The 26443-nt window shown below is 40.0% G+C and overlaps 2 protein-coding genes across 2 annotated transcripts; both read left to right on the top strand.

The window, feature by feature from the left end:
- The first annotated feature begins 2552 nt into the window (after positions 1 to 2552).
- LOC114523908 (sacsin-like) lies at positions 2553 to 11670 on the top strand. The gene is made up of 3 exons (XM_028544970.1): positions 2553 to 2580; positions 2889 to 10803; positions 11077 to 11670. Exons 1-3 carry the CDS (start codon positions 2553 to 2555, stop codon positions 11534 to 11536), a joined length of 8403 nt encoding a protein of 2800 aa, XP_028400771.1. The 3' UTR covers positions 11537 to 11670.
- Positions 11671 to 13784: 2114 nt separating this feature from the next.
- On the top strand, positions 13785 to 25982 carry LOC114523907 (sacsin-like). Its single transcript, XM_028544969.1, has 5 exons — positions 13785 to 13886; positions 16871 to 17000; positions 17109 to 18973; positions 19010 to 25080; positions 25487 to 25982. The coding sequence occupies exons 2-5, from the start codon at positions 16979 to 16981 to the stop codon at positions 25977 to 25979; spliced, it is 8451 nt and encodes a 2816-aa protein (XP_028400770.1). The 5' UTR covers positions 13785 to 13886; positions 16871 to 16978; the 3' UTR covers positions 25980 to 25982.
- Positions 25983 to 26443: the final 461 nt, after the last annotated feature.

Below are 26443 nucleotides of genomic sequence, written 5' to 3'. Positions count from 1 at the left end.
AGCAACCCAGTATTGCAGTTTTAATTGACGAATATAGGCGTCTCACATTAACACTTTTAAAAGGTTTTATTACCAACTAACGATTATATAAACTATTAGCATCATTAGTTGCTAGACACTATATATCTATCATCGTTTTGACGATGATATACATAATAAAATTACGATACATAATAAAAATTTTGTTATAACAAAAAGTTTGTGATTCCATTTGCAACTATATATACGATTCCCACAACTCATTTACCAGAATATAATTGAATCGCTTTTAAATGAGTGCAGAAACAAACAGGGTCGTAGTTAGACCGCTATTAAGAGAAAAGTATATTCATATACTCACACAAAAACAAACGCTTTCAAAATAGATCTGGAACGTTTTTTATAAGGATCCTCAGGACCTTTAAAAGCTGTATCAGTCGCTCTTATTGTCCAACACACTCTTGAAGCAGGCGTGACATGACGCGGTTGACAGCTGGGAAACGGGTTTCAGGTAATATATCTCACCAAGGTATTCTCACCCACTGCATAATCGTCTACTTACGCAGCTGCCTTATTTCTTCCCTAATAAGCTCTCTTCACAGTTCCACCATTCTAGGACTTCCAGACAGTGGATAGAAATGCCACAAAGCTAAAACTATAAAAGCATTTTTCTTAAGCCCTCCAGTAGGGCGTGGCAGATATAGTTAGAATTCCAAGAACCAGACCTTGTTTTTCCAGGAGAAACGGAAGTGATATTATTATAATCTCGTTTGCTCGAATCGAAAGGGATCTTAAACTGGATTATCAGGGAAGCGCTGTATAAAACTGCCAAAAATCGATGTCTAGGCCTGACTCAAATTGAATTTTTCGAAACTCAATCTTAGCTAGGTCTGGCCTAGCAAGAACTTTAGCTAAATAAAGGAAGCAAGGTCAGTATTGATCCTGTTTTTTGCAGATTGTTACGTCAACGCGTACTATTATCGCTGGGTGGTTTTGAACGTCTATTATTCCTTCTGTCCTTGCGTTAAATCGATAAGACAAATATGAAATTGCCTTGTAATGCGCATGTGGCTGCTTTCGATAGACGCATAACAGTATAATTAGCAGTAACGAAAGGAAAAGCTAAATTGAACGCACGGGGCAAATATACTTTAGGTTGCTCAGGGGCCGGCTGTATCAAGCCCGTTCGAACGGCGGATAAGTTCAAAATAGAAAGCAAGTGTGCCGTTCTATGCAAGAAGCGAACTGAATGTTTTCAACCTTAATACAAAGATACTGCTTACAAGTACATATTCAGTGCATAGTATTCAAGTTGACTCATTCAAGAGAGTTCTAAGAGTGTATTTAATTTTGACTTACATCCACCGCTTAAGCTAAACGGGCTTGATACAACCGGTCCCAGATGAACGATTGCTCGTGTAGAACTAATTCTGGCGCAGGGTCTAAGTTCCCCGTAGCAGTCGGGGACAACATACAGTAAATTTTGCAGCTGAATTTGAATTTCAAAAATCTGATCTGGTGTTTGGATAAAAAAGTGATGCTGTGCGTTTGATCACAAGAACAAATCTAAATACATCTGTTGAGAGCTTCCGTCACCTGATACAGCCTCATTTTGGGCTGGTTTTCATTTAGTCATAACTATCGCGAACATAGGTAAAAATAACTTGTTCATGGATCTGTTAATATAGTCAATTAATCGAGAAATAAATGAATCTAGCGAATTATATTAAACGACAACGTCTCATTAAATACAAGATCCTGGCTTTATTTATACTTGACTAAACAAATAGACGTAAAACTCCTAAAATTTTCATTGTTTTGCTTTCTTTTGCACAATAGTAGAAGCAAAAGTGAAGAAAGTATACTAGTGTACACAAATGAAAAGTGTACACTGTGCGCTATTTTGCAAAGTCATAAATTTATACAATATATATACGTAAATAGTTAATACGTATCAGAGTATATGCGCCATACTGTGACATTCCACTCACCGTGTGCTATGATATCTTATTGTCAGTATTATCCGAATTTATTTCTCATGTATCCTATATATAGTGCCTTCATGGATTATATGCTATCCAAGTGTCAATCATGAACAAATGCAATATGCGATGTAGCAGTACTTGTTCTAAATTGAAACTTGTACTTGATTTATTATGGAAAGCAACGTCGCTGTCTGTGACTGAGTTTGTGTGCATACTGTTTTGACAGTGAAAATTGATATTGATCGATATGTGACTTTAATTTTAACATACAGTTTCCAAAATCTAAGCTTTTAGAATGTTTCTGGCTTGAAAAGATCCTGAATGAGAATAATGTGTTCATCCAATCGACCTCTGTTTTAGTTTTAAAGGTTTTGTGAACGTGGCGAGCCATTTAATTATAATACAGGATATGCTTAGAGAAATATGATGAATAATGAAAACGGCTTGCGTACTGAGAAACATCAAATCAATTAATTCTTGTTTTTAATTTTTTTATTATTTTAGAGGATTAACAAAAAAGCTATATTACATCTCATGCAACTATGTGATACGACATGAAATTGTGTGTCAGCTTACATACTTAAAGAAATGGAAATGGCTTCGCTGTTCGAGGAAGGTGATTGTGTCTTATTCGACTTATTCGAAAAAGAGCAAGAGACCTGTAACGAATTACACAAAAATTATAAAATCGCATTACGGTTGCAGAATGTCTATGTAGTTTTTAATGTAGTAAAACTGGAAAATTTAATTGCGAAATATTTGGAACGTGAAAAATAGAGCCAAACAAGGTTGCCAAGCATTGTAAAAGTCAGTGGTACGCGCGTTAAAAACATCATCACGGTTAAAAAATTTTGAAATTACTTGTATATGCGTATGTTTATGTTATAAACAGAGCGATTGCACACAAGTATTTTTCTCCCACAGATCTTTTCGAACAAACAGGGCAGTACGAACCTCTTACGACTCGTCTACGTAATATACTCCGTGAATACAAAGATGGCGTCGGTATTTTCAAAGAATTGATTCAAAATGCAGACGATGCTGGAGCTACAAAAGTCAAGTTTTTGGTGGACTGGAGACACGGAAGAACGGAGAGTCTTTTCTCCCCAGGCATGGCCGAGTGTCAAGGACCAGCATTGTGGGCCTACAACGATGCTGTGTTCACTGACGATGATTTTGAAAACATCAACAAGCTTGCAGGAGAAACGAAAGTCGGAGATATTTCAAAGATTGGTAGGTTTGGTCTTGGTTTCAACGCCGTCTACCACCTCACAGACGTTCCAAGTTTCATCAGCCGAGAACACTTGGTGGTATTTGATCCGAACACTCACCATTTACAACGTCACATTAAGGACAGATCCCGTCCTGGAATTCGCCTCAATCTTTCCGAGAAATCAGAGTCGCTTACACGTTACCAGGATCAGTTTCAGCCATACAATGGCGTCTTTGGTTGCAACACGACGGAAACACGTGAAGCATTCCACTATAACGGAACATTATTCCGATTTCCTTTCCGTACGACCACCCAAGCGAAAACTAGTGATATCATCAAAACCGCTTACGGGCGGGACAAGGTTCAAAGTATTGTTCGTAGCCTTTGTGAATGCGCTGAAACCCTTTTGATCTTTTCCCAACATGTGAAAGAAGTAGAAGTCTTTGAATTGAGTGGACGGAGTCAGCCAGGCCTAATGCGATTGGTACTCTCTGTAAAGAAACCCAGCGTTCAAGTCCTCAGTCAAGAAGGGGTGAACGACAAAGAACCGTTCATTAAACAGTGTTCTAAATGGTGGGGAAAACACCGTGAATCTCAAATGTCTTGCGATATATTTCCGTCCAGTTGTAAGATGGTAAATATTGTGACTACAAAAGAGCGGTCGGAACTGAATGGTTGTAATAGTCGAAAACACAGCAATCAAAAGTGGCGTGTAGTTTCAGCAAGTGGTAGAGACGCATCTCTCGAAATTGCTCGCTCACCAGAAGGTCGTGCTCGTGGCTTTTTGCCCTGTGGTGGGGCAGCGTTCGCGATTCAGAAAGCAGCTAAGAAACGTTCTTACTCAGATCTTTCTGGGGAACTGTTCTGTTTCCTTCCATTGTCTATTTCCACAGGGCTTCCTGTCCATGTTAACGGTTACTTTGCCATCATGTCTAATCGCGTTGAACTTTGGAAACGATCGATTATAGGAAGCCAAGCAGTCGAGGTGAATTGGAACGAAGCGCTGATGGAGGATGCATTGGCCAGAGCTTACATCATGCTTCTTGAAAACATGAAAGATTTGATCGGTAAGGAAAAAGGTTACAGATACCACAGTTTGTGGCCAAGCAGTGACACCGTTGACATGAAATCTTGGGCGAAGCTAGTTCAGAAAATTTGCAGTGTCTTGTTGGATCCAAATTCCAAGTTGTTCTACTGCGATGGAAACTGGATGAGTGTCAACGATGGTTACATACTGAGCGATGAATTTACCGAGATCTACGAGACGACAGTGGACGTTTTGCGATCCCTGGGAACCCATGTTTTCAGTTTACCCCGTAACATATCGAACACTTTGAGGAAGTACGATAAATCCGGGATTCTCCAACGACGAATTTTGTCGTTCACTGTTTTCATTCAAAAATACTTTCTCCCAAACATCAGAATCTTCCTTCCGTCTCAGCGGGACGCCATTGTTTGCTTTGGTTTGGATCGCATCTCTCGAGGGTCTGGATCATTTTTCTACAGAAGAAACAACGAAAGTGAGCTGATCGATCTCTTTAAAACAAATCGTTGCATCTCAGTATCACAAAATCAGATGATCTTGGTGAAACCCTGTGAACTTATCCACCCGTCCAGTGTAGCAGCGAAGTTGTTTTCTGAGCAAGATCACCGTTTTCCAGCTGGAAATGACCTGCGTGATGCAAACAGATTGTATGTTTTGGAAACACTCGGTATGGTAAGAGATCTGGATTGGGCCGGAGTATATGAACGGGCTCAGTCGGTCGCAAAAACTAGAGATCTGGGACGGTGTCGCAAGTTAATCAAGTACATTAGAAAGCGATCAGTAGAACTATCAATATCAGATTACCATCAAAGTTCTCTCCAACGTGTAAAGTTCTTGCCAGTGTTAAAGTATCCTGTTGAAGAATATCCTCTACCTTGGAAAGGATCATCACTTGTTCACTCATACCTCCTCTACTCACCAATCAACGTTTTCCTACCAGAACATGCCAACCTCATCGGATCGTCGTGTCTAATCGTAGACATCTCTGAGGAAAGTGGTTGTGGAGAGATAAATGCACAAGTGGCAGATATTTTGGGCTTTTTAAGTCGTCGTCCGGAAGACAAGTTTGTGTTTCAACAGTTAGACGAAGCAATTTCTTTTTGGAATCAGCTATCTGAAGAAGAAAAACAAGAGACAGAAATAAAGTCTGCGATCGAATCCATATGCCAGAGTGTTTACAATTTTTTTGATGAAAAGGTTGTGGGTCGTGTTTCCAGCCTCTCGCAAACGAGTTTCTTGAACAGTCTTGCCAATCGACACTGGTTGTTTCTTGATGGTAAATTCGTGAAAAGCAGTAAAGTTGCTTTTACATCCAACGGGATTGGATCTCCATTTTTGTTTACTCTTCCATCCTACTACATAAGAAATTATCGAAATCTTTTTCAAGCGATGAAAATCAAGAACAAATTTGATGTTGAAGATTACATCAGTGCTCTTTATGAATTAAAAAAGATGAAACAAGAACTTGCGTTGACCGAAAATGAATTCCACATTGCATTATTCTTCATCAATGAAATCGATGTTGAAAATCCCGTCGTGGAGAATCACAAGGGCAAGATCCCACTTCCTGACACCGAGCGTATTTTGCGCAGAAGTCGAGATGTCGTTGTTAATTTGGATTTGTGGCTCGAAGATCCAGATAATCATCTGAAAGTACATGAGAAAATATCAGCGCAAACAGCACATGCCCTCGGTGCTAAGCCACTGAAAAACGTGATATTGAAGAAATGTTCGAGTCGCATCGGCTATGGGGATTCGTTTGGACAGCATGAAGAACTGACTGACCGAATAAAGGGGATTGTACATGAATATCCTGTTGACGGAATACTAAAGGAGCTCGTTCAAAATGCTGACGATGCTCAAGCTTCGGAGATACACTTCATACACGATACTCGATCAGATCTACCCTATGAAAAAGTTGCAACAGAAGACGGGACAACCGAGGAGATACAAGGACCGGCACTTTGTGTGTACAACGATAGGCCATTTACAAAGAAAGACATCGAAGGAATTAAGAATCTTGGTATTGGAAGTAAACGAGGTAGCCCGGAGATGACAGGCAGATATGGGATTGGATTCAACTCCGTTTATAACCTCACGGACTGTCCAAGTTTTTTGTCAAATGATGACACTCTAGTGATTCTTGATCCACATCGCCGTTACGTCCTTGATGAAGACCCTGGCAAACTGTTCACGCTCAACACCAACCTACGTCATATTTTTTCAGACACGCTCAAAGGATATCTTGCTGACCATTTCAAATTAAAAGGCTCCACTATGTTCCGTTTTCCGCTAAGAAAAAGAGATAATGAGTCAAGAATTTCCAAGTTTTGCCCGGACCTGAAGAGACTTCTAGCCACTTTTCAAAAGGAAGCGAAAAGGTCGTTGCTGTTTCTAAATCATGTTAAGAAGATAACCCTTTCAACATTGCATCAGGGTAACAAGCTTGAAACCATATATTGCGTCGAATCTGTAATTTCGTCAGAGGATGAGGAAAAGCGCCGTCAGTTGACAAAGAAAATTTTGGACCAAAGTAATACGCCAACAGCGGAAATTGAATGGCAAGAGGTCAGTTACATCCTGGCTATTAAAGAAGGCAGAAGTGAAGTCGAGAAATGGTTGATACAGAAGTGCTTTGGATCAGTTAATTCAACCTCAAATGCGAACATAACTCGAATTCCCGATGGTCACCATCTTGGTCTTCTTCCTCGTGGTGGCGTGGCAGCTCGACTGTGTTCACACTGCCATGAAACGTTGCGTGGTATAGTGTACTGCTCCCTGCCTCTTCCGGAGAACTACACCGGCCTACCGGTTCATGTCAATGGGCATTTTGCCTTAGATAACACCAGACGAGGTCTTTGGAGCGATACTTACGGAAGGGGAGCAAAATGTGACTGGAATAAATTCATGCTTCGCTGTGTATTACCACCCGCATATGCAGCCTTGATCAAAGAAGCTCGCAATCATCTCTGCGATGATGAAGCTGACGACTGTTTTTCGCGGTACCATCGTCTGTTTCCTAAAATTGGGGTAGATTCGTCGTGGAAAACCCTTACCAGCGAGTTATATCAATATCTTGGACAAACAAAAGCCAAAGTATTGCCATTGCTAATTCCCGAAGATAAAGCAACAGGAATTAGCCTTAAATCCCTTGTTGGTGGGTTGGTGACCTTTATTTGGCGAAATGACGACCCTGAGCAACCACCCCCTTTTAGATTTATTGAATGGATGTCTTCTGACCAGGTATACTTCAAGGATTTGGAGGATTTGGAGAATGAGTTTTTGTATCTTTTGTTACGAATTGGTCTTCCGGTATTGCTTCACGCTCCATACCAAATATACGATGGTTATAGATCAGTTGGTATGCCAACGAATAAAGTAAATCCAAAAAACGTAATCAGGTTCCTAAGCGAATTTCAATCGATTGGATCTACCTGCAAGATTGGTAATCTTCCGAAAAATCTGGAAAACACAGTATTCAAGAGTGTGGAAGAATTGTTAATGTTGATGAAGTATTGCTGCAAGGATGCAGATCTTGGCAAGCAGTTAAAAGGCCTTCCTTTGCTTTTAACACAAGATGGCTGCCTAAGAATTTTTAAACATCCAGTGTTCCGTTCTAAATTCGGGGATCTCATTCCAACGCAGTCTGACTTGTTTATTCATTCTGAAATTGTCCATCAAATCCCGTTAGATTCTACCGAATCGGAGGAAGATGTTGTTCGCAATTTTACCGAAAAAGATCTCGCACGATTACTGCCGAACGTGTTCCTAAATGAAACGTTAATTGCTATCAAGGATCGTGCCGCATGGGAACTCCCTCCCGAGGGACCTTTGTCAGAAAAGTGGTTGGAACGAGTTTGGGATTTCTTGCAAAATCACACAAAACCTGGGCCCGAAGAAGATTCTGTCTCGCTGGATTGCCTTTCAAAATGGCCAATTGTTCCAACGGAAGATGGAAAACTTGTGACGGTCAAGGACGCGAAATACATTTTGGATATGACTGTTTTAGGAAATGAGTCTGCACAACAACAAAACGTTCGCACATTTTTGAAAAATCTGGGGTGTCCTGTGCTAAACAAGCAGATTACATTTCAAGAGAAGTCTACAAGAAATGTTCGCCCTGTACTTGATCCATATGTTGCCCACCCTCACAAAGTCGAAGATGTGTTACTCGTACTTTGTCACATGTTGGAGAGAAAAGAGCTCGACACCTCAAAGCTTCCCGAAAATGATATTCCTAACTTCCTTCGGTTTGTACAAGACGACTACGAAAGGTCGGAGCATTTGGAAGACTGCAAGCAAATGGTAAAGGAATTACCGTTCCACAAAACGTTGGATGGAAAACTTGTGAGTTTGCTCGGTCCCTATTCTTCCTATGCTCTTGTTCCCTCTGGCGTTCCAACACCACAGTTGGACGAGCTTCAAAAGCGGGCGAAATCTCTTTTCCTGGACTCTTATGCTATAGATACGTATACGCTCAAGAAACTCTACACCGATCTTGGCGTGATAGGTGGTAAAGACGTCAAGGAATTTTACGTGGAGTATGTCTTCAAATATTTCGATATTTTCACTGGGGAAAGTCAACTAGAACATTTAAAAAACATCAAGGAAAACATCTTCCCGTCACTCCCAAGAGGTTACTCGCGTGAAAAGGAAACATTTCTAAAAAGTTTTAAAGAAACTCCTTGTATTCCTGACATAAATGGCCGACCGCGTGTTGCATCTGAGTTTTTCGACACAAAAAATGCTGTGTTTCGTACAATGTTTGTAGACGACCCAGAGAAATTTCCATCTCCGCCATTCGACGATGAAGACTGGCGTGACTTACTTTGTTCAATTGGATTGCAAGTTGATGTCACTCCTCAGTGCTTCCTGCAATTTTGTGAAACGGTTGCCATAAATGGAAAACGTTCTCCCGAAAGCGAACAATATCACCAGCAGTCCAAAGAGTTAGTCAATTGTCTGTTTTCAGAGGAAGCTTTGCAGAACGAGGAATTTTTAGTTAAAATCTCTGAAATTGGTTTTATTGCGTCAGCTACAATGGAAGATGAACTTGCCTCAATTCACAAGCCGTATGAATGTTCACAAAATATTCATCCACCTTTTATTGAGTTCCGTGATGCAGTGCCGTGGCATTTGAGAGATATTTCATGGACTACTGTTCCAGTTCTCCCAGCCTGGGCGCAACCGAACGAAATGGATAAATGGAGCAACCTTGGCATTGCTGACTCTGGTCCGGCATATACCAAAGTCATCGATCATCTTCAAAACATTGTCAGTTCACCTAGTCTCGAGTCGTGTGAAAGTTCACTTTTGGGTAAAGTCACCACGTCAATTTATACGTCTTTGTCGGATACTATGCAATGCTCCTTTACCAATTCCCATGACAGTTGTGAAGATGTTTGTAAAGATATTGGTGCAAGATTGGAAGGGAGTTCATGCATCTTCCTTCAAGAAGATAAAACCTTTGTGAAAGCAGAACAGCTTGTTTTTAGAGTATCTAGTCGATTCCATTTGAAGCCATTCCTCTTTCCTGTGCCACCTGAATTTGGGGAATTGCAACATTTTTTCAAACGACTTGGTGCAACAGAAAGGCCAACACCACAGCAGATCGCCTACGCACTGAGATCCATTCACGAACAGATCGGAGAAGAGATGCTATCTGCTGAACAACAGAAACAAACCAAATATGCCATGCGTGTCATTTTCCGTTCATTACACAAGGGCCAAAGTGCTGATGGCATAAATGAATTGTATTTGCCAACACAATGCGGACGCCTTCTTAAATCCTCTGAGACTGTATGCAAAGTCTCACCTCGTTTTACTGAAGTAGTCAAAAATCTTGAGCGTCCAATTCTGTTGCGGTTCGGTGAATGTTGCCTGAAAAAAATTGCAGATAGTTATATTGATGCTTTACCAGAGCATTTAACACCAATAAAGTTCGGTGATATTGTCCGAGAGAGCGTTTCTTCCGAGTGCAAACGTTCAGTATGCCCCGAGGCTCGAGATGGCTCCATATGCAAATTCCAGGAAGAATTCCAGGATCTGTTGCAATCCGACGAGTTCCAGGAAGGCTTGAAACGCCTACTAAGTCACGATCAACAGAAGCCTAAAGCCTTTGCAGAAGTCATAAAGAAACTGCAAACGGATGTTAAGATGAAATGCGTAGGATTCGAAAGGGTAAAAATAGATATTATCCGCTGTGAAACGAACGAAGTGTTGGATACTTTGGCGGAGGTTTGCTACGCGGTGAAGGAAAATGACACATGGTCATTTTACATGCAACACGATTTTAAAGATGATCGTATATTCCTTTCAACTGCTTCCTGTATTAACAAGATTCTCGGAGATTGTATAAAAAGAGAAATGGGTCTGATTGCAATGGTTAGCTGCTCGTTGCCAAGTGAAATTTCAGCAGAGTTAGATAGACTTGATATTGCTTACAGTAGTTGGGAAACTGCTGATGACTCCGATGTGTCTGACGATGAATCTGAACTAGATGAGGCTGAACATGGTAGGTCTCGTCACTCTCGTGGCCTTGCTTTTGGTCATGATGATGGTGCTGGTCTACTTCATCAATGGTGAGATAGTTATTTTGATTATGTTAAGATTTTTGAACTTTTGCAGTGTTTTGATTGTACTAGCTTTTATCGAAAATATATGAAAACACTCCTTCCACTTAAACCATTGATAATGAAAAAATTTTAAAAAAAAAGCCCGTAATGGTGCCTAGGCTTTCCACAGCATGTCAGCGTGTAGAATAACACCACCCGTCACATGCTATGGCTTAATATTTTTTTTTTTGGAACACCTGATATACGCATGAAAATTTGAATTTTCATTGTCTTTTTCAGGACAACCGATCGAATGGTGGATGAAAGATTCTACCCACAGAATCCCGGTGAAATGTTTCGTTGGCTGAAGCAATCCATGAGCGACTTAGACAGTGCGAAATGGTTACTCCAAGCCGGTCCACCTTTCGACGCCCTTGCTTGTTTCCAGAGTCATCAAGTGGTGGAGAAATGTTTGAAAGGAATGTTATTCTACAGTTGTGGTATTCCTGGTGAATTGCTTAGTTCTCACAATGTGGAGAATCTGGCGATGGCGCTCAGGGGAAAAACAGAACTACCGGATGACACAGCGATGCAGTCGGTGAGAACAGTTGCCGGATACTACCTAAGCACCCGTTATCCCAACCGCCAACCGTTTGATATCGTTCCTGCTGAAGCCTTTGACGCAAATGAAGCACAGAGGGCAATTAATGCAGCCTCGAAAGTATTTACACATCTTGTTGAAAATTTTCTTAAAGATTGATTGACGATAGATAAGTAAACAGCTTCTATGATGTACCTTTTATTCTTTTGTTTTTTTTTGAATTCGCTGGAGTGTCGGATCCGGCGACGTGATTCGAAGAAAGAACGCCTAGCATAATTCGAATAGTCCTTTCATACGAACCAATTTTTTTCTAACTGTCGAATTTCAATTTTTATGGTATACATCGCTTTCGGGATGTCATACTATAATAGCCTTCACATCAAACAAGACTGTGAAGGCGTCCGGTATTCGAATATAAATAATTATTTTCAGAAAAAATTGACTGCCGAAAATTTGCACGAACAAAAGTTGTTTAATAGAATTGAAGCCGTTTAAAGTTTATTTCGTACTTTGCTGCGTGGAAGATTCTACAGTTGATGTTTGAGAAACTACGAAATATGTTAGGCTTTCTATCACGCATTCGTATTTTTACGTTTTAATTTTAACTGACCAAATACCTTAAATTATTGTAACAGATGACAAATGCATGACAAAATTAATTAGTTTTAGTAGGACATGTATGCACGAAAGCGATTTTATGGGGAGAATACTTGGAAAGACGTTTTATTACTGATTTACCAATTGGACAAATGAACTATAATTAAGATTTAGACCAGCAAGCATGAATTGGTTAGTTGTTGAAACACTTGGCATTGTGGTATAGTGGTAGATGAATGCATCACCAGCAGGAAGCAGAAAAAACGTCCGGAATAGCAAAGTTCACGGGCAAAAATTCTGTAAAAGAGAAAATAATGTTATACCAACTGATCTAAGGGCGCTCTCCTTTATACGGAAAAACGGCCAGACTGGTCCTCTTGTATTTCAGTACAGACAGATTACTGGCATTTTAGAGTGTTTCAAGAACTCTGAATTCAAGTATATCGTTATTTACATCTGCCTAGCACGGGAAAGTATAGTTTTATCCCTATATTCTTAACGAAATACTTTATTTCAATTTAAAATATGACCGCTCTGACCATTTTGGCCGCTTAATGGAAAGTGCCTTAAATCATTATTAATTCGACAAACTAAATGCCAAGTGCAAAAGTTGAAGCCGTTGATTGTTAAGCCTTGATTAAACGTTGCAGATTGAAACATTGTCTTTTATTATTTGAAATAATTAAAGCTTTATTCCGAACGATTGTGCGCGGGCGTTTTCCATCGTTCGTTTTTACCGTGTGCAAGCTTCAAATCTTCTGTGCAAGTCATATTTCGTTGGGCATTTGTAAGTCTTTTTGCTACCCAAATTTGAAGCTAGTATAAGTATTAAGAATTGCGGGTAAGTTTTACCAATTTCCGCTGCGTCGCTCGTCATCCTATCATGTATATTCCATACGCGTGATTTTATTTCACTATTGAGAAGGCAGCTATTGAACGTCGCATTTTGGCCGCGTCGAATGCATTTCAAACAAAAGATATTGAGGTGTTAATGAGCTTAGGCAATTAAACTCCAGGGATTACATTGTTATAGGTGATTTTAATGGTTTGGGGGTTTTTTGGGACATCCTGTATATCTAAGGCTTAGGTTTTACGTCGCGTTTTGGTCGCGTCGAACGCAATTCAAACAATAGATGAGATGATAAGTTACGTTAATGCCCACGAGCAAAAATTTGCGAACAAAAGTCATTCAAATTTTAACAATAGATGATTTCAAGGGACACCCTGTATAATTTATTTACGTTTTACGGATTATTATGCATGCATACATATGTGCATCCATGTTTACTTGGACATATTTGCATATCTCGTAGGCGAAGAAAGTCTATTTTTGTCGTACAGATATGCACTTCAAGTTTAAAACCATTTTAATCATTCTTAAGGGCTGTTTACATGAGCCTGGTTACCCGAGATTCAACGAAGCGTGAGATGATTTTGAGGTATTGAAATGAGCAGATAACATGATCTTGGCAGTCGTATAATCACCACAACACTAGCATGTGCTTGTTTGGTGTCATAAAGACTTATTTCAATACCTCAAAGTCCTCTCACGCTTCGTTGAATCTCGGGTAACCGGGCTCATGTAAACAGCCCCTAAACTGACCGAGACAAGTGAGCAATAATGTAATATTACTATCCCTGCCAGAATAGGCCCTATACTGAAGTGCGGTTAGTTTCATCACGTCCTAGGCGCTTCTGCAATCTGCATTGTTTATCCGAGAAAGCGGAAGCGGCCGAGCCGCGGCCGAGCGGTTAACCTTACCACTAAACAGCTCAAATCGAAAGCGATTATACGATGTGACGATGTCTGATTCATTTGCTCTGGATTTAACAGCCACATCTCAACGTCGATCCAAATTATGCCTTGGCAGCATTGCGCTAAGGTTATACCTTTTGACAGGCAAATAGTTAGGTAAGTGAAGTCTAAAGATAATCTGTGTCCTCGATATTAGTATCGTCTGCATGCATGGTTCGTTTAACGTGTGTCTGTAGTAACGTCTGAAGCGTTGGACTTGGATATTTTCGTAATGTCTGTATATAACAATATGTACATCTTAGGATGGATGGATGAATGTTAACTATGGGCTGTAATTTTAAGTAGGAAGTAAGAAGGCCGATATTCATTGTGTACGTACTTGTTGAAATTTGAGCACGGTTTCAAAAAAGTATATTTTCGTTTAGCATAATGCTCTGATGTATACGAGCTCTCATTTAAACACCAGTAGCCAATTCACTAGATTCGGGGTACAATTATTGATTTATCTTTATTATATAATATGACGAATCCGCCATTTTGAAAAGCGATAGTAACAATGTGTGATTAATCATTCATGATAATAACACATGTGCGATTATCGTGTTTGATCCACCGATCTGGAATCAGGAAGAGGAATAAAAAACTTCTTCAAAACACCCAGTTTTTCATTATATAATAAACAGAATAATACATGGATGCTTGGAAATATGGAATTTATTTCTCGTGTTCAGAAAGATATTCTCTAACACTTGAAATAAATTCCATATTTCCAAGCATCAATGTATTGTTCTGTATTTAATTAAATTCGAGTGGCACCTGCTACAGGGATCAAATACAGCCGTAATTTTTTGCGCAAAAAAGTTCCAACGTTTAATTTATTGTCGAAAATACTACAGTTCTCTTACAAACGCGTAACTTAAATTTTGTGATGCAACATGAGCACTTACGTCTAGTATTACCCGAGATATTTGCAAATCAATTTCAATAATTTTCGATTCCTTATGCCTTATTTGGTTTTTAACTAATTATTTTTACGCTCTTCGAGTGATAATAAAAGAGAAATATAATTGTTCAGTTTAATTTCACTTCATACAGCTAGTGTGACGAAAAGCTGGCTGGTTGTTCGAAAGGCGTTTAGCTTAAACGGTAGATAAGCCAAAGTTTAAAAATACTCTCATGGATCTTGTGAATGACTAAACTTAAATCTTATGCATTTAATTTGTACTTCCATTGAAAATTAAATGGAATAAAATTAAATTCAGCTCAGTTGTTCAATAAATCGATAATTTTGTTTTCCATTTTGAACTTATTCACCGTTTAAGCTAAACGCCTTTCGAACAACCGGCCCCTGGGGCCGGTTGTTCGAAAGGCGTTTAGCTTAAACGGTGGATAAGTTCAAAATGGCAAACAAATTTATCGATTTATTGAACAACCGAGCTGAAATATTTTGATGTAAAAAGTTTAATTTTCAATGGAAGTACAAATTAAACGCATAAGATGCAAGTTCAGTCATTCACAAGATCCATGAGAGTACTTTTAAACTTTGGCTTATCCACCGTTTAAGCTAAACGCCTTTCGAACAACCGGCCCCTGGTATATACTTTAGTTGAGTTACGCCAGTCCCTAATTTGTGTAGTAGGGGAAGCAAATTTACGAAATAGCGCACTGCATTGTGGTAAAAGATCTCCTACCACAATGCAATGCGGTCGGTATACTATAAAACGACTCCATGCTTTATACGGTCAGTGTTTCAAATTCAAAGTGTTTTTGGAAGGCAGACACTGAGTTAGCCGTGAGATTGTGCTCGCATGACGCATCACTGTTGTATAAACGGACACCAAAAGCGACGTGGTGAACCATACCGTTACTTGGCAATTGGAGTCTTGTGCTTTTGGTCTTTTACAAATACTTGCGCGTTTGGAATTTGAACTTTAATCTATTGTGATTTTAAGGTGTCGTATAACATTTGACTGTCACTTGTTTTATAGCTTTGTCATTTCGATTTTTTTAAAAGGTTTGAAACATATTTTCTTTTACTTTTATCATTGGGGTAAACCTGTGTGGCGTAACTAAAGCATGTATAAGTATTTAACTTTTAAGTTAGTTCTTTGATTGTTTTATTTAAGGGGCTAAAGCCTCAGGGTTTTAGTTTCACAAATACCTCGCGCATTTGGAATTTGACCTTTGATCTATTGTAATTTGAAGTGTCGTATAACATTTGACTATAATTTGCGTAACATGGTAATGAATTTTAACAAGCAAGCATTTTGCGCATGCTATTTCTATAAGAGTATAGGCAGCACTACTGCCTTTAGGTAACCTAGTTTGTTTATTAAATGTGTATAGAGATCAATTTGACAACGACACGCTTTTAATATACAAAAACACAGCGAACAACAAAATCGAAACTATGCATGAAAACATATTTATTACCGTTCAGTTTCTTTGTAATTTTGTTCAATAGAAGTTGGGCATTCTTTCCGAAAGATTTGAGATGTGCTGAATGTAAAAATATCTTGAATATGAGAATTATGTTTTGTATCTCACTCCTGTATTTCGACGCCATCTTGAAAGAAAATGTAAACAAATTGCCGCCAAAATTGCCAAAATGACATACGACAATTTTTCACGTGTGAAGAATATCGTACGTCCAATCAAAAGCCGTGTATGGCATTTTTTCACACGTGAAAAACGTCGTACGTCCAATCAAATTGCATGAAATTAATTTACACAGTGAAATACGATTTTTATTTCATCATTCTGCTGTGCATAAATCTCTATACACATATAATAAATACTGTTTTCTACATAGCTTGAAGTTATGGTTTTAAAATCCCTGACGATGTATTTAATGGTATCAATGATATATTCGATTATATCGATTATATATCAATTAAATTGTTCAAAAACAGATTACTTTTCAAAGTTTACGTGTGTTCATTGGCGTAGCCAATCTGACGATTTGTCCCTCTAAAACATGAATAACTCTAACTTTCTAAAGATATGAATAATTATAATAACTCGAAATTTACAAAGCGGGACAAAATCGTCTGACTGGCGATCAGGAACCGTCAGGCTGTGTTTCTACCTATTCTGTCACTTGGTGTCACTATAATTCCTCTGCTTCTTTTCAATTTCAGGATGATTGTTAAAAAGTTACAGATTTCATTTTGTGTCACTTTGGATACAAATTAAGTGTTGCAGTGCATATTGTTGCTTACATACTTACTGAAATAAGTTTATTGAAAATGGCTGCAAAATTAGAAGAAGGTACGTAACTCACATTGAAATCATAGCTAAAGAAAACAGTATTTCAATTATGTCACCAGAAACGTTGCAATTAACATGAATAAAACGTATGACTTTTCTTTCGGTTAGATCTTTTCGAACAAACAGGGCAGTACGAACCTCTTACGACTCGTCTACGTAATATACTCCGTGAATACAAAGATGGCGTCGGTATTTTGAAAGAATTGATTCAAAATGCAGACGATGCTAAAGCTGGTAAAGTCAAGTTCTTGATGGACTGGAGACAAGGAAGAACAGGGAGTCTTTTCTCCCCAGGCATGGCCGAATGCCAAGGACCAGCATTGTGGGCCTACAACGATGCTGTGTTCACTGACGATGATTTCGAAAACATCAACAAGCTTGCAGGAGAAACGAAAGTCGAGAATATTTCAAAGATTGGTAGGTTTGGTCTTGGTTTCAACGCCGTCTATCACCTCACAGACGTTCCAAGTTTCATCAGCCGAGAACACTTGGTGGTATTTGATCCGAACACTCACCATTTACAGCGTCACATTAAGGACAGATCCCGTCCTGGAATTCGCATCAATCTTTCCGAGAAACCAGAGTCCCTAACACGTTACCAGGATCAGTTTCAGCCATACAATGGCGTCTTTGGTTGCAACACAACGGAAACACGTGAAGAATTCTACTACGACGAAACATTATTCCGTTTCCCTTTCCGCACGGCCGCCCAAGCAAGAACCAGTGATATCAGCAAAACCTCTTATGGTCGAGACAAGATTCAAGCTATTGTTCGTAGCATTTGTGAATGCGCCTCGAATCTTTTAATCTTCTCCCAACATGTAAAAGAGGTAGAAATCTTTAAATTGGATGGATCAGACGAACCGGACGAAATGCGATTGGTGCTCTCTGTGAAGAAACCAAGTGTTAAGGTTGTCAGTCAGGAAGGCGTGAAAAGCAAAAAACCGTTTATCAAACAGTGTTCCAAATGGTGGAAAAAATACCGTGAATCTCAAAAGTCCTGTAGTGAATTCCCATCAAGTTGTGAACTTGTTAACATTGTTACTACAAAGGAGCAATCGGAATTAAGCCGATGTGAACGTCGATACAGAAGTGATCAAACTTGGCTTGTAGTTTCAACAAGTGGGACTAACGATTGCCTCAAAATTGCTCGCTCACAAGAAGGGAAAGCTTGTGGTTTCTTGCCCTGTGGTGGGGCAGCGTTCGTCGTTTCTTCTAATCAGAATTCCAACTCAGATCTTTCTGGAGAACTGTTCTGTTTTCTCCCATTGTCTATTACGACTGGGCTTCCTGTCCATGTCAACGGCTTTTTTGCCATGATGTCTAATCGCGTTGAAATTTGGAAACGATCGACTACGGGAAACCAACCAGTTGAGGTGAAGTGGAACGAAGCACTGATGGAGGATGCATTAGCCAGAGCTTATATCATGCTTCTTGAAAACTTGAAAGATTGGATCGGTAAGATTAAGGACTACGAATTTTACAGTCTGTGGCCAAGCAGTGACACCGTTGATATGAAATCTTGGGCGAAGCTAGTTCAGAAAATCTGCAGTGTATTGTTGGATCCAAACACCAAGTTATTTTACAGCGATGGACATTGGATGAGTATCGACGACGGTCTCATATTGAGCGATGATTTTACAGGAATCTACAAGACAGCAGTGAAAGTATTAACATCACTAGGGATACATGTTATATACCTACCCCCTAAGATATTCAAGACTCTAGCGAAATTCGACCAAGGTGGCATCCTCGAACGACGTACTTTGTCGTTCACCCAGTTTATGAAGTCCTACTTTTTTGCAAACATCAGAACGCTCTCTCGTTCCCGAAGAGATGCTATCGTTTGCTTCGGTTTGGATCGAATTATGAAAGAAGATGAACCACTTTCCAGCCACTGTCTCCACGAAATTGACCTTTTCAAAGCAAATACCTGTATTTCTGTATCACAAAAGGAAGAAACCCTCTCGAGGCCTTCCTAACTTATCCACCCGTTTAGTGCTGCGGCGGGGTTGTTTTCCGAGCAAGATCACCGTTTTCCAGTTGGACATGGCCTGCGTACTGAAAACAGATTGTATGTTTTAGAATCACTTGGTATGGTGAAGGATCTTGATTGGGCCGGAATCCACGAAAGAGCTCAGTCAGTTGCCAAAACTAGAGATCTCGAACGGTGTCGAAAGTTAATAATCTACATTAACAAGCGAATAGATGAACTACCGTTAGATCTACATCGAAGTCTTCTTCAACATGTAAAGTTTTTGCCTGTGTCGAACAAACCAGTTGAAACATATCTTTTACCTTGGAAAGGATCAATAACTTGGCCTTCACTACAGCTTTCTTCGTCAAGCGAAATTTTCCTACCGAAGGATGCCAAGCTTGTCGGATCGTCCTGTCTTATTGTAAACACATCTAAGAAAAGCGGTTGTGGGAAGCTGAGTGAACAAGTGAAAAAGCTCCTGGGATTTTCAAGCCGTCGTCCCGAAGATAAGTTTGTTATTCAACAGTTAGACGAAGCAATTAAATTTTGGAGCCGGTTAACTGAAAATGGGAAAAAAGAGCCGGGAGTAAAGCTCGCAATTGAGTCAATCTGCCAGAAAATATACGAATTCTTTAATCATAAGATCGTAGAAAGTTCTCTGAGCGAGCTAAGTAAACGAAATTGCTTGTTTCTTCAAGGCAAGTTTGTGCGAAGCAATAAAGTAGCTTATACGTCCAAAGTGAACGGAGCTCCATTTTTATTCAGCTTACCATCTGACTACAAAAGAGACTATCGCATTCTTTTTGAAAAGATGCAAATCAAAGACACATTTGATGATGAAGATTACATCAGCGCCCTTTACGAACTAGAAAACACGAAACGTGGAAGTGCTCTGAGTGGCGATGAATTACAAACTGCAATATTTTTTATCGGTCAAATAGATGTGCAAAATCCCGCCGTGAAGGATTACATTGGCGAGATTCCACTTCCGGACACAGATAGCATCCTCCGACGAAGCAAAGATGTCGTGGTCAATCTGAGCTTATGGCTTGAACATCCTGAGAAAACGTTGAAAGTTCACGAGAAGGTACCACCACACAAGGCACATGATCTTGGTGCCAAATCCTTGAAGAAGGTAATTTTGAAGAAGTATTCACGTCGTATTGGCTACGGAGAGTCATTCGGGCAACACGAGGAGTTAACTGAACGACTAAAAGGAATTCTGGATGGATATCCGGCTGATGGAATACTAAAGGAACTTGTACAAAACGCTGATGATGCTCAAGCCTCGGAGATACACTTCATACACGATACTCGACGTCTGAAATGTCAAAAGGTCGTGGTTGAAGGAGAGACGTCTGCGGAAGTGCAAGGACCAGCACTTTGTGTGTACAATGACAGACCATTTACAGACAAAGACCTGGAGGGAATTAAGAATCTTGGTATTGGAAGCAAGCGAGATACTCCAGGAATGACAGGAAAATATGGAATTGGTTTCAATTCGGTTTACCATCTTACCGACTGTCCCAGCTTTTTATCCAACGACGACACTCTTGTGTTTCTCGATCCTCATTCCCGATATTTTGATGATGATGATCGTGGCCAAATATTCAAAGCCATAGATGCTAGATTTCGAGATCTCAACTCGGATACACTCGATGGATATCTTCCTGGTAAATTTATTTTAAAAGGCTCTACTATGTTCCGCTTTCCCCTGAGACAAGAAAGAAATGAATCGAAGATATCCAACTGTTCTCCTGATGTGGAAAATCTTTTTCAGACCATGGGAGAGGACGCACGGAAGTCATTGTTATTTCTTAATAATATCAAGAAAATAACATTATCAAAGATTCATCTAAATGGCAGAATGGAAGAAATATTTTGTGTTAAGTCTGTGATCACTCCGGAGGATGAGAGAAAGCGTAGAGAACTGGGACGGAAGGCTTGCGATCTCAAAAACATTCCAACCGCCGAAATCGGATGGGAGGGAGTCAACTACACCCTAAAAATCTACGAAGACAAGAAGAAAGTCGAGAAATGGTTGGTACAAAGGTGCATTGGATCGATCGTTTCAAACTCTTCTCTAATACAGAATGGTGAAATCCCGGACGGACGTAATCTGGGTCTTCTTCCACGTGGCGGTATTGCAGCTCGACTATGGAATCGTTCCTCGTTTGTTCAAAAACAATCGGAGGTTCGTGGTATTGTATACTGTTTCTTGCCTCTCCCACAGAATTACACAAATCTTCCTGTTCACGTCAACGGTCATTTTGCGTTGGATAGTACAAGACGAGGACTTTGGACAGACACTAATGATAAAGGCATAAAATGTGAATGGAACAACTTTATGAAAACCTCTGTATTACCACGTGCCTACGCTGATTTGATCATTGAGGCTCGTAAGCACCTGTGCGACAGTGACGACCAACTTTCACGTTACCATAGTTTCTTTCCAAGAATTTTTAAAGATAGTGCCTGGGCACCTCTTGCCATTGCATTGTATCGGCATCTTGGCCAGACAAGAGCTAGCGTGCTGCCATTGCTGGTTCCAACCAAATCAGAAGACAAGGGGACTACTGAACTTGGTGGGTCTAACTACACCTCGAACAGCGCTATTACTAACAAAACCTTACCTGCGCGTTTCAATCGCCCCGAATGGCTTCCTGCTGACCAAGCCTATTTCACCAGTTCACCAGTTGATGAAAATACTGATTTTCTGCATCTGCTATTGCGAATTGGTCTCCCTGTGTTGCTTCAAACTCCGTATCGAATATACGATGGATTCAGATTTGGTGGTGTGACTTCGAACGAAGTAAGTCCAAACAGCGTAATTGGTTTTTTAAAAGAATTCAATTCGACAGGATCTTCTTGCAAGATTGGAAATCTTCCGAAAAAGCTGCAAGCCACTGTAGTCAAAAGTGTTTCAGACTTGTTACTCTTAATAAAATATTGTCGCGCTGAAGAAAATTTCGGCAAACAGTTGAAAGGCTTACCTTTGCTATTAACACATGATGGCTACCTGAGAATCTTTGAGTCATGTCATCCAGTGTTCCGTTCTACATTCGGGGATCTCATTCCAACGCGGTCTGAATTGTTTATTCATTCTGAAATTGTCCATCAAATCCCATCAGATTCTACCGAATCGGAGGAAGATATTGTTCGGAGTTTTACCGAAAAAGATCTCGCACAATTACTACCGCACGTGTTCACAGGCAAAATGTCTTTGAAGGCAATCAATTGTCGAACATGGACGTTCCCAACTAAAGGAATCTTGTCAGAACATTGGTTTAGACGACTATGGAAATTTCTACAAAATTACGCCAACCCTGAGTCCTGTAAAGATTACGTCCCTCTAAATTGTCTCTTGAAATGGCCAATTATTCCCACAACAGGTGGAAAACTTGTGACTATTCGGAATGCAAAATCCATTTTGGATATGACAGCCTTGGGAAATGAATCTGCTCAACAAGAAAAAGTTCGCCAGTTCTTGATGAAACTGAAATGTCCAGTACTAAACAAAGAGATCACTTTTCAACAACATTCGAAAAACGTTTGTGCTATAACAGATTCTTATGTTGGCCACCCTTACAACGCGAGCGATGTCTTAATCGTTCTTTGCGACATGTTGAGGACAAACGAGCTCAGCATCTCTAAGGTTTCCAAAACTGACATTCGTGGCTTTCTTCGGTTTGTGCAAGATGACTATGATAGGTTAGAGGATTTAGAGCAATGCAAACGAATGATAAAGGAATTACCGTTTCATAAAGCATTGGACGGACAGTTCGTTAGTTTGATCGGTAGCTATTCTTCTTATGCTCTTGTTCCGTCTGGCGTTCCAGTGCAACAGTTAAATGAGCTTCAAAGTCGAGCTGAATGTCTTTTTTTGAACTCCGACGTATTATTCACCCTGGAGAGACTCTACATCGATCTTGGCGTCAGAGGTGGTCAAAATGTCACACAATTTTACGTGGAGTATGTCTTCAGATATTTCAAGATTTTCACCAGAGAAAGTCAATTGGAACATTTACGTTATATAAAGGACAACGTCTTTCCTTCATTTCCACAAGGTGGGTCATCTGCGAGGGATGATTTGCTAAAGAGTATGAAAGAAAATCCTTGTATTCCTGACGAGAATGGCCGCCTGCATCTCGTAGCTAACTTCTTCGACCCCAAGAACGAGCTGTTCAAAGTAATGTTTGTAGATGATCTTAAGAAATTTCCTCCGCCACCGTTCAATGATGAAAATTGGTTACAACTACTTCGCGAAATCGGATTGAAAGTTGCGGTCACACCTCAGCTATTCTTGCAATTTTGTACGACAGTAGCTGAATATGGCAGGCGTTCTCCTATCAACGAGGAAACCTGCATTCAATCCAGAGAACTGGTAAAGTGTCTTTTTACGAAGAGACCCTTGCAAAAAGAGGCATTTCTTTCTGAAGTTTCGCAAATCAAGTTCATCGCTTCAGCTGTGGTAGAAGATGAATTAGCCTTAATTCACGAGCAGTACCAACGTCCACAAAACAGCTATCCACCTTTCATTGCGTTCCGTGATGCAGTTCCGTGGGATCACAGACTCATATCATGGACTACTGTTCCACTTCTTCCAGACTGGGCCCAACCAAACAATATCACAAAGCTTAACAACCTTGGTATTGCTTATTCTGGACCAGAATATATCAAAGTACTCAATCATCTGCAAAACATAGTCAACTCACCTTCCCTCGAATCAGTCGATGGTGAACATTGTGAACAGTTAAAAGAAATCACTAAGCTGATTTACCGGTTCCTCTCTGGTACCATGGAATGCTGTGGTCATAACCCAGATGGCAGATGCACTGAAGTTTGTTTAGATATTGGCAATCGCCTGAGAGGTAGTTCATGCATATTTCTACAGAAAGATAAAACCTTTGTGAATGCAGAACTATTGGTGTTCAAAGCTTCTGAATCATTCCGTTTGAAACCATTCCTTTTTCCCGTGCCAGATGAATTAAGAGAATTTCAGCATTTTTTTAAACGACTCGGTGCAACAGATAGGCCAACACCGCAGCAAATTGCCTACGTTTTAAGATCCGTCCACACACAGATCGGAGAAGGGGTTCTCTCTTCTGACCAGAAGAAAAAAGTCGTTTATTCGATGTATCAAGTTTTTCATTTAATACAAAAAGGTGCAAGTCCTGATGGAATTGAAGAGTTATATTTGCCAAGTGAAAGCGGACAACTTCTCAAATCATCTGAAATGATTTGCAAAGTTTCACCACGTTTTACGGAAGTGATTAAGAACCTTCAATTGCCTATTCTTTTGCAATTTGAAGAGTGTGGCCTTAAAAAGCCCGCTGATAGTTATATCGATGCATTACCAAAGCATTTAACTCCGATTAAATTTGATGATGTAGTCAGGGAGGAAGTCGCTTCTGAGTGCAAAAGTTCCAAATGTTCCGAAGCTCGAAGTGGTGCTGTATGCCGTTTCCAAGAACAATTTCAGGATCTTTTGCGATCCGATGAATTCCAAGAAGGACTCAAACGGTTACTAGTCCACAATCAACAGAATCCACAGGAATTTGAAAAAATCTTGAAGAGACTGCAAACGAATGTTACGATGAAGTGTATTGGATTTGAAAAAATCAGAGTCAATGTGATCGAACGTGGTACGAGTCTTCTATTGGATAATTTAGAGAAGAGTTGCTATGCAGTACAAGAAGACGGTGATTGGTCATTGTACATGCAACACGACTTAGCTGACGATGGAGGAAAGGTTTCAACTGCTGCCTGTGTTAATAAGATTCTAGAAGGTTGCATTAAAAAGGAAAATGGGCTGACCGCAATGCTCAACTGCAAATCAGCAGGTGAAATTTCAGTGTCGTTGAATAACCTTGATATCACTCAAAGTACCTCCAGAAGTGCCGATGATTTCACTGAAGATGAAATGGATTCCGAGAGTGATGGTGAACATGGGGACGGAGGAGATGGAGGGGGATTCAGTGGAGCCGAAGGGGATGGTATCGGTAGAACGTCTTATAGGCGGGGTAAAAAGCGCACTGCTCAGTCTCATGGTGGATATAGCATTGGTCCTAGTCATGGTTATGGAGATGGTGAATACTCAAGGTAAATCTAAACACATCAGAGCTTCCTGAGGCATAGTTGAGATTTTTAATTAAAATTTAGCCAAGTCTACTGAGTGGTCCAGTATCAAAAGGGTACTTTAGAGTCCAAGGATTCACCTTCGTAAGAGCCTTCGACTTGCACCCACATAAAAATTATAGGGATATTTGGACAACAGTAGAATTGTATGTAGTTAAAATTGATTAGTCGATTATGTAGTTAAAATTAATTGATTATGTAGTTACAATTGATAGCTTCGGGGGTAGAATTTGGGGGTGGGTTTTTATAGTACGGGCAAGTAATATGATATTATGATCACATTCGCGTTCCATCTGGATAATATAGTCTTTTAAACATCTAATTGATATGATTAACCTGTAGTATATAACTTTAAATGAATATTTTCCAGCTTCAGAGATGATACCGAAGACGAGAAAATTTTTCCGAAGGATTCCAGAGAAGCAATGCGATGGCTGCGACAATCCAGGAGTGATTTGAATAGTGCAAGGTGGTTACTCAAATCCGGTCCTCCTTACAATGCCCATGCATGTTTCCAGAGCCATCAAGTTGTGGAGAAATCCTTAAAAGCTTTGTTATTTCATCATTGTGGCATCTCTGGTAGTTTGCTCTCCTCCCACGATGTAGTTAGATTAGCAAGCAAATTCACAGAAGAAACAGGATTGGATGGGACTGCCACGAAATCAGTGACACGATTCGTCAAATATTACTTGAATACTCGTTATCCCAATCGCCAGCCGTTTGATATCGTCCCATGCGATGCTTTTAGCGACGATGAAGCAAAGACGGCCGTTGAAGAAGCATCTAAACTGTTCGACTTTGCTGCGAAGGAATTGAATGACCAGTGGCTAGAAACGAGAATGGTTTCGCCTCTGACATTTTAGCGAGATGAAGATAACTTGGAAAACAGTGTAGTAGTGACGATTTAGTCACGGTATTCAAATTTCAATTATTCCTCTATATACCGTGAATATTTATATACTGCATGTGAATATCTATATACCGTGAATATCTATATACTGCATGTGAATATCTATATACCGTGAATATCTATATACTGCATGTGAATATCTATATACCCTGAATATTTATCTACCGTGAATAAAACACGGTATGCAAGAACTGTCAAAGCTGCATCAATCGCTCTACTGTTCCACGCACTCTATAGCAATAGAGTGATACAACGCGGATGACAGTTGGGAAACGGGTTTTCAGGCAAAGGCTGGCCTACACTTACAGGTACAGTCGGTGCGGCCGAATTGGCGCATGCTCTTTCGCGTACGTACGTGCAAGTGGAGGCCGGCCTTAAAATATGCCATCACGGTATTCCTACCCGTTGCATGATTGC

Source organism: Dendronephthya gigantea, unplaced genomic scaffold (assembly GCF_004324835.1).
Source record: "Dendronephthya gigantea isolate DGI-Jeju-01 unplaced genomic scaffold, DenGig_1.0 000029F, whole genome shotgun sequence".
Classification (NCBI taxonomy): Eukaryota; Metazoa; Cnidaria; class Anthozoa; order Malacalcyonacea; family Nephtheidae; genus Dendronephthya; species Dendronephthya gigantea.
The sequence above is the reverse complement of the archived record's forward strand: the minus strand, read 5'-3'. Positions and strand labels throughout refer to the sequence as shown.

What these genes read in the sequence shown, in the direction of transcription:
- LOC114523907 (XM_028544969.1), top strand. Translation starts at nt 16,979, where the DNA reads ATGGCTGCAAAATTAGAAGAAG. An exon ending in GGCTGCAAAATTAGAAGAAG is followed by an intron (nt 17,001 to 17,108) that starts GTACGTAACTCA and finishes TCTTTCGGTTAG; the next exon opens with ATCTTTTCGAACAAACAGGG. An exon ending in AGGAAGAAACCCTCTCGAGG is followed by an intron (nt 18,974 to 19,009) that starts CCTTCCTAACTT and finishes AGTGCTGCGGCG; the next exon opens with GGGTTGTTTTCCGAGCAAGA.
- LOC114523908 (XM_028544970.1), top strand. Translation starts at nt 2,553, where the DNA reads ATGGAAATGGCTTCGCTGTTCGAGGAAG. An exon ending in GGCTTCGCTGTTCGAGGAAG is followed by an intron (nt 2,581 to 2,888) that starts GTGATTGTGTCT and finishes TTTCTCCCACAG; the next exon opens with ATCTTTTCGAACAAACAGGG. An exon ending in GCTGGTCTACTTCATCAATG is followed by an intron (nt 10,804 to 11,076) that starts GTGAGATAGTTA and finishes TGTCTTTTTCAG; the next exon opens with GACAACCGATCGAATGGTGG.